At 35.4% G+C, this 17,524-nt stretch overlaps 1 protein-coding gene across 1 annotated transcript in view; it reads right to left on the reverse strand.

The window, feature by feature from the left end:
* LOC150100343 (acid ceramidase-like) overlaps window positions 1-17,524 on the reverse strand; it is a 179,320-nt gene that overhangs the window by 55,123 nt on the left and 106,673 nt on the right. Inside the window, exon 8 of the mRNA XM_090402680.1 lies at window positions 9,367-9,511. Coding sequence (XP_090258806.1) covers window positions 9,367-9,511 — 145 coding nt within the window. The remainder of the gene's footprint in view (window positions 1-9,366; window positions 9,512-17,524) is intronic.

The raw sequence follows: 17,524 nt of genomic DNA on the forward strand, positions 1-17,524 counted from the left end.
AACTTGATTCCTAATTTCATTTTTCATATTACTCTACCATTGGTGCCAGCTTTTTTCTCTCAGAAATTTTATACCTGTGGTCTACTAATCTTTGATCAACTGTTTAATTTCTAACCCAACTCTCAGATCCATGAATTAAAATTGGTTTGAACAACTGCATGAGGTTAGTGTAATGATTTGGCTAATTTCTCTTTGATATTAATTTATCCAACAGACTTTCCCCACTATACCAGATTTGTTTATTCTATTGTCTACTTCCATATTTAATTTATAACCCTCACTAAAAATTGTGCCTAAATATTTGGCTGAAATATTTTTCTTGTTCTACAGGATTTCCATTGAAAATGCAGCTGAAGATTTCCCTGTTCCTACCTGTTTTCATAGTGTTGGTTTTTTACTTGCAAATTTTAATGTCAAATTTAATATGGTTGTCAATCAGCTTAGTTAATGAATCCTGGAGAAAAACACAATGGATTTGATTAGGTATACAACATCATCTGCATGAAGCAAAGAGATGAGTTTGATATCCCCGATGTTAGGGTTTAATGCCACTTTCCTTCATAATGTGATCCATACAGATGATGAATAAGAGTGGAGATAGTATATCATTGTGTTATACCTGATTTTACATCAATCACGTTCCTCCTGACCTACAACTTTAATATAGATTATGTATAACTCAGTATGTTTTATTTATTTCATATACACTGGTGTCCAAATCTAAGGATGAACACTATTTCTGAAGATTACGATCACAAACTCGGATGAAACAGATTATGGCAATTTGTATAACTGATGATTTTGAGTAGAAAGCAGGTACACATTCGAATTTTTGAAACATGTGCAAAGGGGTCATGTGGTAGCACTCAACAAGATAAAAGGCAAAAGGCTGTGCTAATCGAATTGTGTTTGAAGGAAGCTCTTTTCATGAAGGAATAAAGTTGCAAATCTGGATTGTCTTGTAATATCTCAAAGACATCATTTGGATCAGGGGTCGGCAACATGGGACTAGTGGGCATCCAAGTGCCTGCAAAGCATTTTTAAAGTGCCCACCACTGTGCCAGATATTGAAGCATCGAACAACCTTCAAATTTTTTAGTGTGCACGTGAACTGTACATCACCAGTTACAGGTTACACACTTCTGTCGCACTAGGCTAATAGCCTGAATTCTTTTCCAGAATGACAAAGTGACAATCAGTTGTTTATTTGATGTGTCTCTAATAATTTTATATATTTATATTATATTTTTAACAACCTATGATAACCTAATTAAAAAGAAAAAGATTTATAAATTCCATATAAATTTGTTCAGTTGACTTCCTACAATGCCAGCTTTGTTGATGCCATTGTCTATTTCCATATTTAATGTACCATCTTCAATAAAAATCACGCCTAAATGGTTTACTTGTTCTATAGGTTCTCCATTCACAATGCAGTTGATATTTTCAATGCTTCTGCCTATTTTTATCGTCTTTGTCTTGTTATTGCTGACCTTCATACCATATCTATTACAACAGTTATTCAATTTAGTCAGGGAATCTTGCAGACTTGTAGCAGATTTATTTAGAAGTATAACATTGTCCGCATAAAGCAAAGTGCTGACATTAACATCTCCAATTTTGATATCAGGTTTAATACCACTTTCCTTCATAATGTGATCTATATAGATAATGAATAACAGAGGGGATAATGTACATCCTTGTCTGACACTAGATTTAACATTAAACCATCTTCCTGTACTTCCTTCAATTCTAACTGCCGACTTACAACTCAAATAAAGACAAAGTATCGCTTGATATAATGCCCCATTGACACCATATAACTGTAGCATTTTGAATAGCTTTTCTCTTGGCACCTTGTCATATGCCTTTTACAGATCTACAAAACTTAAATACAGATCTTTGTTATATTCCCATGATTTCTCAACTATTTGTCATAAAGAGAAAATCTGATCCTGACAACCTCTATTTGGCCTGAATCCAGCTTGTTCTTCACCAAGCTTTTCTTCCACAATCCTTCTCAACCGTTTCTCAAGTATACTTGCATAAATCTTACCAGGAACACTCAGGCATGCAATCATTTTCACTAAAAAGATCTATTACATTGAGTTCTGTTATACGATCTGATTTCTGCAAATGGGCCAGCTTCATCTTGGGTTGCAATATTATATGTTTGAGACCTTGACATTTGCAACTAATACTGGGGGAATTGCACAAAGTTGTTCTGTTCTGTCCTACTGTTCCTTCTATATACCAACTGTCTTCTCCGATTGACTACAAGTCCAGCCCACCTTCTTCTGATAGTACACCACATTCTCCTTTCCCATTTGACAAACTTTCCAGAATATAACTTTATACAACACTAAATTCTGATCTCCAAGCCATTCTCTTCTGAGACTCTTGTTAATTTCAGTAAAACTCATTCCTATCTTACTTTTTGCAAAAAAAAAAACTCTCTATTCCCAGTCTTACTTTTCAGACTCAAATTTATCAATGAGATTTCTCTTCTTGAAATAACCCTAACCTTCAGATGCCTCTCCAGCATCCAAGATATTAAGTTTTCCTTTCTCTCAAAGTATTACTTTACCCTTCTAAACATCTGTTAACTATCATCTTTGGTTATCCCTATTACTGGGTTTTGGTCTCCTCAACAAGATTCTGAAACTCATCTCAGTCCCATGCAGCTGCTCTCCAGTTCCAGATTCCTGATGTGACTGCTCACTCCATCTTGACCATCCCACTCCTCTGGTCATTAAAGATAGGTTTAGTAGCCCTCACCACTATTTCTACCTTGAATATCCATAATAACACTTAATGGTAGAACAATTGCCTATTTGGACAGGTGAACTATCCTTTTCCATAGCACACATATATTTGGTTTCATTTTTGATTTCATTTTGGTTTTTCAATGAGCCCTGTCTTCTCTTAGCAGCTCTCCCCAGTACAAGAAGCTTCTTTCAAAACATTAATGGAGCAATCATGAATAATATCAATGTCATTTGTGTAAACAAGTAGTTGGATAGATTTATTAAATACTGTGCCATTTATCTATATTCTGGAATCTCTGATAGCCTTTTCCAGTGCCACAATTAAATAACAAACCAGCAAAGACATCCCCCCCCCCTTATTAAATCCATTATAAGATTCAAACTGATATGAAAGATTAGACTGGATCATTACACAGCACCAAATATCTGCCATTGTCATCTTCACAATGTAAAACTCGATTGTAGCTTAAAAATATCAAAGCGCTTTACATTGATTTTACAGAGGGCAAGTCTCATGAGAACTGTAAATAACCTTGTTTGTTTCTATGCATATTTTGCTAAATATTAATGTAGTTAACCCTGTGGGAAGTGACTTTATTTACTGTTTTAACGTCAAAAACAAAGGCAATGCTTTGCCATTGGAACTTTGTATATAGCTATGTGTAAGAGCACAAGAAAGTTGTTTACAGTTATGTGTATCTAAGAGTGCCGCTAGGTTCAGACAAGTTTCCACTGTCCGGAAAAATATGATCAAAAGAGTACACGGAGGAGAACAAAGAGTGGGTCGAACTTAAAAGAAGATGAAAGAGTCATACCGAATTCTTAGAGGTTTACAACCCTTGATGCAAGGTGCCGATAAAAACGGGAAAATAAAAAGGGGCTGAGCCGAACATCAAGGAGCAGTCTCAGGCAGAGAAGTGTAGGCAATCTTCAGCAGAGAACGAGGGATTCCAGTTTTCGGCAGAGGAGAGGCAGTCGGAAGTACAACGGAGGACAGTCGGAACCAGAGCAGTGGTGGCAGAGAGGCAAGGCTCCATTTATGAGAGAGGAGTGTCCAGGTCCAGTTGCCAACAGAGGAGAGCCGAGATCCAGTTGCTGAGAGAGCAAGGCGAAGTGCTGTTACTGAAGAGAGCCAGAGCCAGTCATCGGCGGTCGGCAGTTAGAGGCACAGTCATAGGTGGTTAGTAGCAGAAGTTCCTGAAGTAGGATCCAGAGGAGAATTTGCCCGTATGCTGAAACCTCTTGCATGGGTTATTCAAGTACTGCAGATTGCAGTCCAAAAGCCCGCCAATATCCCGACATGATACTGCTGAAGCAAGACACTCCTGAAGGAAGCCTAAAACTCGAGATGAAAGAAAAGCAATAGAGACTTTATTGCAAGACCCTTGACTGAATGTGCGATACAGAGCCTCTGTAAGTTCCATCCTTTTGTACAATTTCTCTTATAATCTAGTAGATATGTTATATATGGACTGTTAAGAATTAGTTTAATTGTAATAAGAAGTGTCCATAAGAGAGTCAAATTGGCATGTTAGAAGTTGATATCAAATTTGTAAAAAAATAACTTAGCATAGAGTTAGCTAACCTCTTTGCAAGTAAACTATAAGTTTAATAAGTTGAATTTGTAAGCAGAGAGTAAATAAGTTTTGGAGTTACAAAGATTATTTAGTGTTAAAGTATAAGGGTTCTAATTTTATGCTAAAGATTTTATAGATGGGTAGAGAAAGCAATCTCCCTGTCGTTTCATTCATGTATATTTCATACTAATGAAAATAAATGTGTTTTAATTATTTGTTAAAAGAGTGCTGCCTGATCCTTTATTTTACAATGCACTGGTTCTAAAAATAATTGGACTTGAGAGTGGGAAACAACTAAGGCATTAAAAGGGCAGTTTAATTACTTAAGAACCACGACCGTTTATGTAAATTTGTTGAAGGAATTTACGCTAGTAAGAGAGATCTACCAGACGTTTTATTGAGTCTTATGCCGAATATTGATATATTGGATGGCGCAGTCTTACAAATAAATTTTCCAATGTTCATAGGCATGTGACTAGTAACTACGGAAGGTGAATAAACATATACGCAGTAGAATAAGTAAGGAAGGTTACGAGAGAAAAAAGCGTGCACTGCTAATTAGTAAAAATAAGAATAAAAGAAGATATTACAATAACGCAAAAGACAGCATTCATTACGAGACTAATTTTATTGGAAATTTTAATTCTATCATGACACCATGACTGTACATTCTCATGAAAACTATCGTAGACAGTCTTAAAATCTAAAAATAGGTGGTGAGTAATTATATTAAACTACACATTATTATAGGTCTACCTAATAGTGAAAATTTGATCATCTATGAACTTGCCTTTCCTCAAGCCCACACTGATATTAGTCAAGTTCTTTTTCAGCATATGGGAGTAGTTTATAATATAATAGAGAATATCTTATATGGTGTAGTCAGTAAGTTAATTCAGTAGTTAGACAGCACTAATGAATCATCTTTTTAACAAGGACAGATAATGCTATACAATTCCTGGAGCATTTCCTCTTCTACCCAAAACATGGTCATTAATTCCCATAACTTCTGTAGCTCTCTTCCTCCATACTTAAATGTTCTACATGTAGCCCATCACAGATTGGTAAAACTGCTTCAGATACTTCATTTCTGGATGGCTCAATTTCATTTTCTTTATCACAGAGAAACAGCTGTTCCAGATGCTCCTGCCTTTAATATCCTTTCTTTTTCATTGCTAGAATTCCACTCCATTCCTCAAGTTGTATAGTTTGCTAAGGTTCATATCTCTTCCCAGTGTCATTAACTTTCTCAAAGAATTTTCTGAGTTCATTTTGGTTTCTTAGTACAGGGTGGCCCATAACACATGGAACATGTTGTAGAAAGGGCCCATCCTTGTGAAGCAACTGTATAAGTTTTTTTTTTATCACCAACCAGATTTTTTTATTATTATTAGTTATGAAACCCACATAACGCAAATGCCTTCCTTTGGTTTCACAAAGCAAGTCCTTTATAAGGAGTATTCCATGACTTACATGCCACCTTCTATTTGCATCACTCTCTCAGTTCCTTAATTTCTCCAATTCTCATTTCTTTTCTTTTCTCTTTTTTTTTTTTTTTGTGAAGTTTCTTCTGTTTATTCCCTCCTATATTTGCCTTGGTCATTCTGTGAGTCCTCTGCAGTATCCTCTAGTAGACCTCATTCTTAGTTGCAGTGGCTATTCTGTAACTAAGAATTCTACTCTTTATCAAACCAACCAGATCAAAATAAAACTCTCACTATGCCCAAACCTCCTCTGTTACATTCAGGATGTTTAGTGATCTCTCTTTCATTTAAAGCAAGAATCTTCTTAATGGATTCAGTGATATTCTCCTTTTTTCTCAACTTATTCTGGAACTTGCAATTTGGAAACATTCCATTTCTTTATTCTTAGATGATGGAAGTTTTTTCACTTGGCTATGCTACCAATTATATATTTGGTAGCATAGCAAATACTTCAGGTGCAAACTTTGTTTGCACCTGAAGTATTTTCAGGACTGGGGCAACTCATGGCAAAGGTGGTATAACTTCTCATCACTTGCCTTAGTATCCCATAATGCAAAGCACATCTCCTTGCAGACATGTATGATGCTATGCATTAAGGGAAGGGTCACTACTCAGACCAGTTTCGACCTTTATTGAGGTCTCATCAGTGGGAGCCAGACCCAGAGGTGGTAATACTAAGGTAAAAGTAATGGGGGAATTCATATTTCCACATACCAGTTGCCAAAAGGTATATTGAAATATGAATATACCAGTTGCCAAAAGGTATATGGAAAACGTCCATCAACTAAAAGGTTGATGGAAGTTTTTTTAACTTGGCAATGCTACCAATTATATATTTGGTTTAATCCTTTATCCATGGTATATGGAAATATGACTTCTCCATTAATTCCACCTTGGTATCATGGAGAAAGAGATTAAAGATTTCTTTAATCTTTAAGGCAAGTGATGAGAAGTTATACCACCATTGCCATGAGTTGCCCCAGTCCTGAAAATACTTCAGGCGCAAACTTTGTTTGCTTACACTTGGATAAAGGATTAAACCAAATATATAATTGGTAGCATAGCTGAGTGAAAAAAACTTCCATCAACTTATCTCTAATCCAGAGAATTTTAATAATGAGGTGTGACATCTTTTGGCAACTGGTATATGGAAATATGACTTCTCCATTACTTCCACCTTAGTATCACCACCTCTGGGTCTGGCTCCCACTGATGTGCTTTTGTTCAGAAGTGGTTACTTTTCCTCAGATGTGAGAGGCTCTGCTTGGAATAGGTTTTTGCCGGTCTCTGAGTGGGGCGCCACCACTGAGATGATGGCTCTGTTTGGTGGTGGGGTGAGTCTGTCACTGAGTGGAACCACCGCTGAGTTGGACGATCCTTCAGTCACTTGTAGGGAGTGGTCTGGGGGACCGCCTAATTTTTAGAGAAGTCTTTACTTAAACAGCACCTCAATAAAGGTCGAAACTGGTCTTCCCTTAATGCATAGCATCATATATGTCTGCAAGGAGATGTGTTTTGCATTATGGGATACTAAGGCAAGTGATGAGAAGTTATACCACCTTTGCCACGAGTTGCCCCAGTTCTGAAAATACTTCAGGCACAAACTTTGTTTGCTTACACTTGGATAAAGGATTAAACCAAATATATAATTGGTTCTTTATTCTTAATTTACCAACATTCAAAATTCCAAAGTATATACAAGCAATTATAAAGAATGGCCAGAGACCACATTAACACCTCTATAGGTGGTTCTCACTCAGATCAGACTTGTATTAAGACACTTAACACATGACCTTATGTATTTCTGGGACACAAACTGACAGCTTCCAATTACTATATCATGCAAAGCAGGAAATGCTAATTAATCTAAAGTGATTAATATAAACTGTTTATTCATGAAGACTATGCAGGCAGATTATACTAGAGAAAATATTTTCTCAGTCCACTCGAGCATTGAAGTCTCTAGGAATAATTTTTATTTTTGCAGGCATCTAACTGCTTTCTCCAAAGGCATAAAAATGTATCTTTCATGTTATCAGAGGAAACCTCAACAGGTTTCAAAGCTGCAAATGAAAAACTTTCTTCTAATGCACAAGTAACATATGGCCCAATGGCTTATAACTAATAACCAAATGCTTCAAATTTTTGGCTGACTATGAATCCTGGAACACACAAATGTTGTTGCTCATTACAACTATAATAAATAGTGCAATTCTTTTCCAATACCTGATCCTGTCCACCAAACCTTCTGAATGTTGTCATAGCAGTTACGTAGCCCATGTCCCCCCCCCCCCAACCTAGGATAAGAGCATGGGTTGTATTTATGCCTGTCAGAGGCAGGGTGGCCCGGACATATCTCAAGCATCTTGTGATTGTTACCTCCTATACTCAATATCACTTGCCCAAAGGGTCTATTAACTATATAAATCACAAATCTACCCAACCACATGTTCTTACATTTGGTGTGGTGTCCCTAAGAACTCTCTAAAAATGCTTTGACTTGGTGCCGAAGAGAGCAGTTAATTGATTAATGATCCATCTCTCACCCATTCACTTCCCTTCTCTATTCGACAGATATTCTGTTTCTGATACTTGCATTTTACAAATGTTTCCATCGGCACTGTTAATCAGAATTGGCATTGCTAATTCCCCAGCTCTCCCCTAAATCTCCAATTGATGTTAATATGTTATATTTGATGTTAGGTAAATCTCTCTCTCTCTCTAACCTTCTAGATAAGAGAAAGCTTATATTTTAAATTTTATTGCAAGTTATTTTTTATTTAAGAGAAAATTTGGAGTTTAACTTCATAATTCAACTCCAAACTCGAAGAACAGATTTTTCTTCCTCTTCATTCATTATTGTTACTACTGTCTTTTGGATCTTCCTTCTTATGTATTTCCTAAAGAAGAGTAAAACCTACAATCTTCAAATCTAATGTTGGCAAATTTATTCTTTGTATTTAACTTTCTGCTCATCCACAGGACTAATTAATGTATCAGTTGAATAACCTCTTGAGTATGGGATTACTATAAATAACAGCATTTGGCCAATATAATAAAGGTCAAGAATTTTGGATTTGATAATATCAAAGAATGCTATCAAACTGTAAACTGGTTATTCATCATATAGTCTTCAGATAGGAAAACTAATAAGATATGCAAAATATATGTAGCTTTCCCCAAAACAAAAACAAAAGTGTGGCACACTAACATAATATGGTATTATAAGACTTTAGAGATGGTGGTATCTTCCCTAAATATATCAGCTGCTCTATTTGAAATGAGATTCTAAACTGGACATCAAACTAAGGTTGATGTCACTGAAATTTAACACAAATTTCATCTTTTCAAGAGATGCAAATAGCAAAGTTTCTCTCTGAAACAAAACACTTACTGATTAGTTTAATATTATTGCTGCTTAGCCTAAAAGTTTATCTGTTGAAAAAAACAGTTCATGAAGTCATACAACTTGAAAATAACATAACCTAAATAATATATATATTTATTTATATCTATAACCTTCAGGTGAAAGCTTACAGGTTTCATCCCTGTCAGAATTCCAATGTATCCAGCAAAGCTAGAAGCTCTATATACTGTTTTGCCTTTTTTCTGAAAATCCAATTCAATAATGGCTTTACGCAGAATTTCAGACATTAACCAGGTACTGTTCTTTTCATCCCATCTAAAAGCAGAAAAAAAATTAAACTTAAGCTTCTGAAAAAATAAAATTCTTAAAATTATCAATAAAATATGGATTATGACCAATGTTCTACTTATTGAATTGGTGTGCACTTTCAAGTATAACATATTTTTAAAATCCATATTACATAAAAGCCAATTTCATAATAATATTCAAATAACTACTTGAAAAACTACTATGTTGAAGTTTATTGTAGTTTAAAAAATACTGGGAGTTGCATAAACAGCTAACAATCAAATTAATTAATTTTTCTATGAGGTCATTTTGAGCTTAAAAATAATTCAGGTTTTTATGTGAATCCTGCCCCCATATAAAGTTGTAAACTTATCTTATATCACTGCTGTGGATTGACTAAAGGTTAGATATGTTAATATCTAACCTTTAGTCAATATGGTACAGCAAGCATCTTGAATTTCATTTTCTGCTCTCCATTCAGCCAACCAGAACAACAGATATTTGTAGTTTAAAAAAATGGTTTAGAGTTCAAAATAGGTAAGAAAGATCAGCTAATATTAATGTTACTCAGCAAGAAAAGCAATAAGTGGCATAAAGGACCATGTATTCACATATTTCCCTTTCTTCTAAATTTTCATATTTCTCCAATTAAAACTCTAAAAAGTAGTGTTTCTGAAAATGTCACTTAAACAATGACCATTTCTCAAATCTATGTAAAGCAAAAATTACTTGTTTGTAAATATAAATTCTCTAAGATCCTTTATATTCCCCAGAGAGAGTGGAGTTTTAGCCTTAACATTCTGAAGACAGGTGGGCAGCCAGTCTCCATCCTTCAAGATTTCACTGATAGCCAGCTCAAGCTATTAATGAATCTAAGCTTTTCAGGAGAGAGAGAGTATGGAAGAGTCTTTTCTACTCTCTTCATGGACATATGAGTTATAGTATTTCCTGGAATGGCCTCATACTATCATGAGTATTTTGAGTCAGGAAGAACCATGTCATTGTGCTATAGCCTTGAGTTGAATCAAAACAATCAAACCGATAGTTAACAAGCTGTGGTAGAGTTTGCATGTGTATGTTTCCTTTCGGTATAAAAATGAGGTGAACAGAATTTAGGGCAGTTCATTAACATAAAATTTTGTGCAAACATAGACAAAAGTGCAAGTGAAATGCTAGACACATCAAGAGTGGTTTATTATTATTAACACCAGCCCTCCATAGAGTCAAAAGACTCATCATGGGTTTATGGTGATGCCATCAAAATGCCTTGTGTATTTAAATAGCACAAGAGGTTTAAAGGGGAGCAGGATGTGGGAGACAATGAAAGAACTATGCAACCACAAACACAGTGAGCGTGGGGAAAAAATTGGAGAGAGGGCAATTAGTTTAGTCTGAATTATAAATATGCAGTTAATGGCAGAAGAATTAAATTTTAAATAGAGAAATGGGAAGATTGTGATGGACAACATGGAATAATAAAAGTTTCTTCAAAGATGGTTCCATGAATGCTGAGTGATGATATAAAAAATAAAAAATAAATAAAAAAAAAAGCAGCAGCAGCAGTGGCTTGAAGTTTGTTCTGATCTTTCTTCACAACTCGATATTTTTGAAAGAGTTATTACTAATGGTGAAACTTGGTGCTTTCAGTACAAAGTATGAGAATTAAATGCCAGAGACTGCAATGGAAAACATCACCAAAACCACCAAAGGCAAGGCACAATGGCAATGACTGCAGATCAAGATCACACTTTTTCATTTTTTCACTTTTAAGGGCACAATTTACTTCACAATCATTAAACAATGACAAACACAGCAAACCAACATTGTTATTTAGAAATGCTGGCAAGTTTACATGAAGCTGTTCATAAGAAATGTGAACTTTGCGCATGATGAAAAGCTGTATGATTTTATTTTTAAACAAAAAACTCACAATTGGAAAACTGGACCATCCTTCACATTCAAACTTAACTTTTCGTGACTTATGGCTGTTCTTCCCAAAATGAAGAATGCCTTCAAAGGATGCAGATTTTCTAACGTTCAACATCATGCAGTAGCAGTAAAAAAAGAAGAGTTCCAGCAATGTTTTGAACAATGGCAGCATTATCTAAGTGCATTGCTGCACAAGGGGGGGGGGGGGGGGAATCACTTCGAAGTTGATAGTAGACACTAGTCTTCAGGTGAGCAAATAGTTTTTAGGTGTGCATTACAGAAATTTGTTACACCTCGTACACATTGATAAACTACATAAAATCAATTTGAACACTGTACTGTAGGCTACATGTACAATTAACCTGCCTAGCCTGATCTCATAGTGAAAAAAATTAATTTCATCGGCCAAATTTGGAAATTATTTTGAAATGTTATTTGTTATTAATCATTGCAATTAATCCTATCATTTTATATTATTGTGATAATAATAATTATTATTATATAGTTATCTCCACAGAGTCTGAACACTTATAGCAGGAGACCCATTATTCACACATTTATCATACACTCATTCACCTGCAACTGCTTCTAGCAACCCTCTAAGCAGAAAAAAATCTAGTCTTAATACCATTGCTAATTACTCTCTTTTACAATTTCCAGAGATGACCCCCCCCCCCCTTTTTCTCTTCCTTACTTCTATGTACTGAAAAAAAAGTCTCCAGTGTCAACCCTATCAAAATCCTTTAGTGATTTATATGCTTCTATCATATCCCCTCTTTTTCACTTAACAGTATAGGGAAAATTCCACAGACCTGCCACAATCTTTGTCACTTGTCTCTGGTCATCTCCACTACTTCATTCCCACAGAATTATGACCAGATCTGTGCACAGTAGTTCCAGCCTTATAAAGGAAAACAATAACCTCTATCCTTTATCCAAGTGCTAACAAACAAAGTTTTCACATAAAGTAACTTCACAACTGGGCTACTTGTATATAGAGGATAATGACCTCACATCAATTGCCTTAGTATCCCATAGTGCAAAGCACATATCCTTACAGACAAGTATAATGCTATGCATTATGGGAAGGGCCACTATCCAGACCAGATTAGACCTTTACTGAGGTGAAAAAGTAAAGAGGTGCTCATCATAGGCCTAGAGTAGTTAAGTATAGGAGTGCAAGAGAGCCTGATAGTATCAAGAGAAAAAAAAGACAGATAGATAAGAGATAGAGAAAAGGTCTCAGCTCTTTTATATCATCATAAAGCCAAAACCTATCAATTTTCCTTTTTCACCAATCTCATATAGATGAACAACCAAAAGACCAACTGAAACAAAAGTGCAAAGATGACTGATACCCAGGTAGTTAGCCTTATCTCAATTGACTGCCTTGAGTTGGCCTTCTCTGCCTGGGATTGCTCTCTAGTCATCCCTGTAATTGACTATAAGACCACATTGAATTAAGAGGATGGAACTATTTAAAAAACCTCTCGTAGCAAGAAAAGACAGAATTTTATCCCCCCCTGGTGAGTATTGCATAATGTGGGTGGTCTACATCATCTAATCAAAAATTCAATATCTCCTAGAATGCTTCTCTAAATACAAAAATCATCTGACTGAACAATAAAATTTCCACAATATTATAAAGAATTTGGATGTCATATTGCTGGTTTTCAATCCATGTTATTTTCTAACCTTCCATAAATAGTATTTTAATTCATTAATGATAAAAATCAAAATTCTCTTCTCGTTGCTGACAGATGGTGGGTACTGCAAAAAAATAACCTGTTTTGTTGTAAGTAATAGAATGCCCAACACATTACATAATCTTATAATATTACAAGATTCCAAATACGCAAGACAAGATGACAGCTGTAGAATGCATGTTCTACGGTTTCCAATCGGCAACAGATGTCACAGATTGGATCTCTGATGTTAAAGTACCTCCATTTGAAGGCGTTGACTGGAAGGCAGTCATATGCAATTCTCCAAGCAAGATCCCTCCTGTTAGGGTATCCTTGGAACTTCAATAAGTTATGGAACAAAGTATTGTTGTCAGTACCCAACTGTGAAAGTTCAAGGAGAAAAAGATTAAAGATTTCTTTATACCAAATTTTACTTTTTTAATGGAAAGAACATCAATGCCAAAGTGTTGTAGCAACCTTAGAGTTAAGCACAGTGTTGTTGTAGTATTCAGGAACAATCTCAGCTTTTGGACTTGTATAATCATTTACTCCAAACAGGGGAAGATGAAAACCCAGGTAGTACAGGTCTGCATATGTGTGATTGATTAGTCTGCAATATTTTATGGAGTTTTTAAGTTGTATTACTTAAATAGCAGAGTTTTAAGATTGGAAGCCAAATTCTCTATGCTTTTTTGATAGTTCAAGAAATTCCTTTTTAACTTCTTGGTATCAGCTGGACCAAAAAAATTTCCCAAGCTTACTATATAATTGCTTTTCTTCAGCTTCTGTGATGTCTGTAATATTTATTATGTACAACGGAGCAGGAGAGATTATGGTTTTGAATATTATGGCTTGCTTTAGAAGAAAAGGAAAGGGGCCCTATTTTACAGTCTTCTAAGGTTTCAAAGTTCTTGTATATAAGTTCTTGAATTGGTAATACTGGGTAAGTGGAGAAGGGAATTCCAAGTATAATGAGGAGGTTCTCTCTCTCTTAGGGATTATTTTGAGATTGAAACTTTTGGATTTTAAGATTGAAACTTAACTTTGTCTTGTCTGCCTTAGTAGTTAATCCACTGATCTTGCTGAATTTTTTCAAAATACCAAAAAAGATATATATGAAATCATTATCCTTCAAAGTGCCCACTGCATCATCAGCATATGCTAATAACTTATTTTCCTTCATAGTTGAAACAACTGTTATTCCTCGCACAGCATGCGTATTGTTCACTTCCTGTAAGAAAGGTTCAAGAACCAATGCAAAGAGCAGTGGACTAAGATGGCAGCCTTGCTTGACTCCTTTTCAAATTCTGACTGGATCTGACAGGAATCCATTAACTAAGAGACCGGTAGTTGAAATGGCATAGGTTCCTTTGATAATGGATAGCAGCTTTTTTACCTAGACCAATATACTGGAGGATGTGGAAGAGAAAGGGATGCCAGACATTATCAAATGCTGCCATCGACCGCTTTTCATATTAACTAAGCAGATTAGATCACATAGCAGAAACAGATTAAATTCTACTGCTTGGTCTGGAACTCCACACTGCTTTAGACCTTTAATGAGGTCTCATAAGTGGGAGCCAGACCCAGAAGTGATACCAAGGTTGAAGTAATGCAGAAATCATATTTCCATATATAAGTAGTATATGGAAAATATTCTTATTACTAAAATATTCTGGATTAGAGAAAGACGTTGAAAGTTTTTTCACTTGGTTATGCTATAAATTAAAGATGCCAAGAAATTATATAGCGCAGTATTATACTTTCCTTATGACGTGTGGTGATATGTCACCGAATCCTATCACCCTATTGACATCAAGGTTATTTATTTTCTTAAATACCTCCTGCTCACTCATAATTAAGCTATCCTCGTCTATGTCCTCTACACTTAAATTCCTCGTGCTTCCACCCTGATCAGGATAATCTGCCTCAATGTCCTCCCCCACCTTTCCTTTTCTAAAGCTTCTCTCTTATTTGATAAGATGGTCTCAAATAAGAGAGAAGCTTTAGAAAAGGAAAGGTGGGGGGGGGACATTAAGACAGATTACCCTGATCAGGGTGGAATCATGAGGAACTTAAGTGTAGAGGACATAGACGAGGATAGCTTAATTGTGAGTGAGCAGGAGGTATTTAAGAAAATAAATAACCTTGATGTCAATAGGGTGATAGGATTTGGTGACATATCACCGCACTTCATAAGGAAAGTATAATACTGCGCTATATAATTTCTTGGCATCTTTAATTTATAGTATAACCAAGTGAAAAAACTTTCAACGTCTTTTTTCAACAGCTCTTCTCATACATTCACTGTGATACTTCCCTTTCGAAAATATGTTATCTTAGTGCACACTTTTGCCTTGTGCCTCAAAACAACATGGTGGTGGTGAAAATAAAAGTCAAGTCATCACTTTTCAGTTAACATAAAATTAGAGTTTTTTCATTTCTAAATCCCTAGAATGTTAATATTATTCTTATCAGTTCTGAAGATCCTGAAAAAATTAGAATCAACTAGTCCTTTTTTTTTTCCTTACTATCAAATAGTTCCAGCAAACTATAGTTATACATAAGGATCCCACCCCAATACAAATTATTAAAAATGTTGCAAACTTAGTTACGAGAATTTTTTTTCTTCTAATACAAATTCTAAAAAAAAATATGCAAGTTAAGAACTGAAATTGTATACAAAAAAATTTCTTTTAGGGAAAAAAAAATGTAATCTTATTGCTAAATTTCAAAAATTATAAAAATTCAAAGCATCTGGATATTTAAATCAACTAATCACATTTTGATAGCTAAATTTGTCTAAAGATGAATGAATGTGTTGTATGAGTATGTTGCAATTATTATGATATTTTGAACAAATCCAAGCATCTTTATAGCAGATTTCTGGGAGAACTAAAGTTTAGACAAGAGTAAAGGATTTAAAGTAAATGTGGAACAAATAGTTTCATACTAATAAGAATTATTTCAATGATACACCCAGTGCAGATATTTGGGATCAGAAGAATAAAAACAATAATCTAAATAAGGAATTGAAGTACAGAAGATTATTCACAAAGATCATCTTATGCGTGTGTTATAACTCCAGGCACCTTTTAAAGAAACCGCTAACATCAACACATGAATGTGCATTCACACATTCATGTGACAACATTTACGTGATGTGTGAATAAACTAACGACAATAGAAACAACTATTCTTTGATGTAATTAAAATACGAAAAAAAAAAGTCCACATGGTTAGCTTAGTGGCTCTGCACTTCGCAACCATATGCCTGTGGAAGGATGTCCTAGGTTCGATTCCCATCGGTGACGTGAGGAGCTGAAGGATCTTCCTCAGCCATAGCCAAGTTAGCCAGTCTTGGGAGTGGACAGTAGGGTTTTCCCCCAGTTTATCCTGGGGTGTTTCATCCTGCAAAGCAGACAAACCGGCCTTGAGAACTCAACACTACGGACATAGGACACACCAGGGCATAGGACTGACCACCTTATCCTGTGAACGGTTTGAGGTCCGATGATTAATAAACCCTCGACACTGCAAGGTAAAAGAGGAAAAAAGGAAGATGAGATGAGAAAAAAAAAAAAAAAAACTGAACAAACTAACGGTCAATCTTTAGTGTTTAGAGCAAGCAATCAAACAACAGAGAGAACATTTAACAGTCAGTTAACAATGTTTTTCTGAAACTTCTGTGGATTGGTAACATGTTAAATGTTTAAGTCTGGTATAAATTCCACATTGAGACTGTTTGTTGACCAATTATTCCGAGTTAACTTCTACTTGTTTCATGTACAATGCACTTCATTAGAAGGGTGAAATAAAATTACAATAATTGAGTTAAGCAACAAGCAAATTAACAGTAATATAGATTATTTGAAAGACTAACAGACTAATTCAGCCAGTGTAGTTGTCAAGTGGTTAGTGTATCTGCTATTCAATCATCAGGCTGCAGGTTTTGAATCCTGCCATGGGCATGAATGTTTGCAATTGTCTTTAGGTTGGAGATGACTTTCATCACTGGTGTCTTGAAAAAGTTTCATAGTTTCTAGAGCAGGGTGTCTGGGCTATGTTTCCTTGTTTTTATGTTTATCCCATACATGAGAGGTACAAGAATCTATATCACATCAGTGCCGTGTGTGTGTGTGTGTGTGTGTGTGTGTGTGTGTGTGTGTGTGTGTGTGTGTGTGAGGTACAGATAACGGCTGAGAAAGAAGAAACCTATTGACATTCTTCTTAAAGAATGTAGGTTGAAACTGTTGGGAAACACATCATGGGGAAGGCTGTTCCAGAGGACAGAGGTTGATGGAATAAATGAGAAAGAGCATAAGCAGGTTTGATGAGTTTGCAGCTGTACTATAAAAATATGTTGGAACAGCTGCTCTTGTTTTAACAGACCTAACAGCAAGTGGAGGAATGATGTTTGCCAATT

Source organism: Typopeltis vanoorti, chromosome 13 (genome assembly GCF_054136105.1).
Source record: "Typopeltis vanoorti isolate ZY-2024b chromosome 13, IOZ_Tvanoo_1.0, whole genome shotgun sequence".
Taxonomy (NCBI): Eukaryota; Metazoa; Arthropoda; class Arachnida; order Uropygi; family Thelyphonidae; genus Typopeltis; species Typopeltis vanoorti.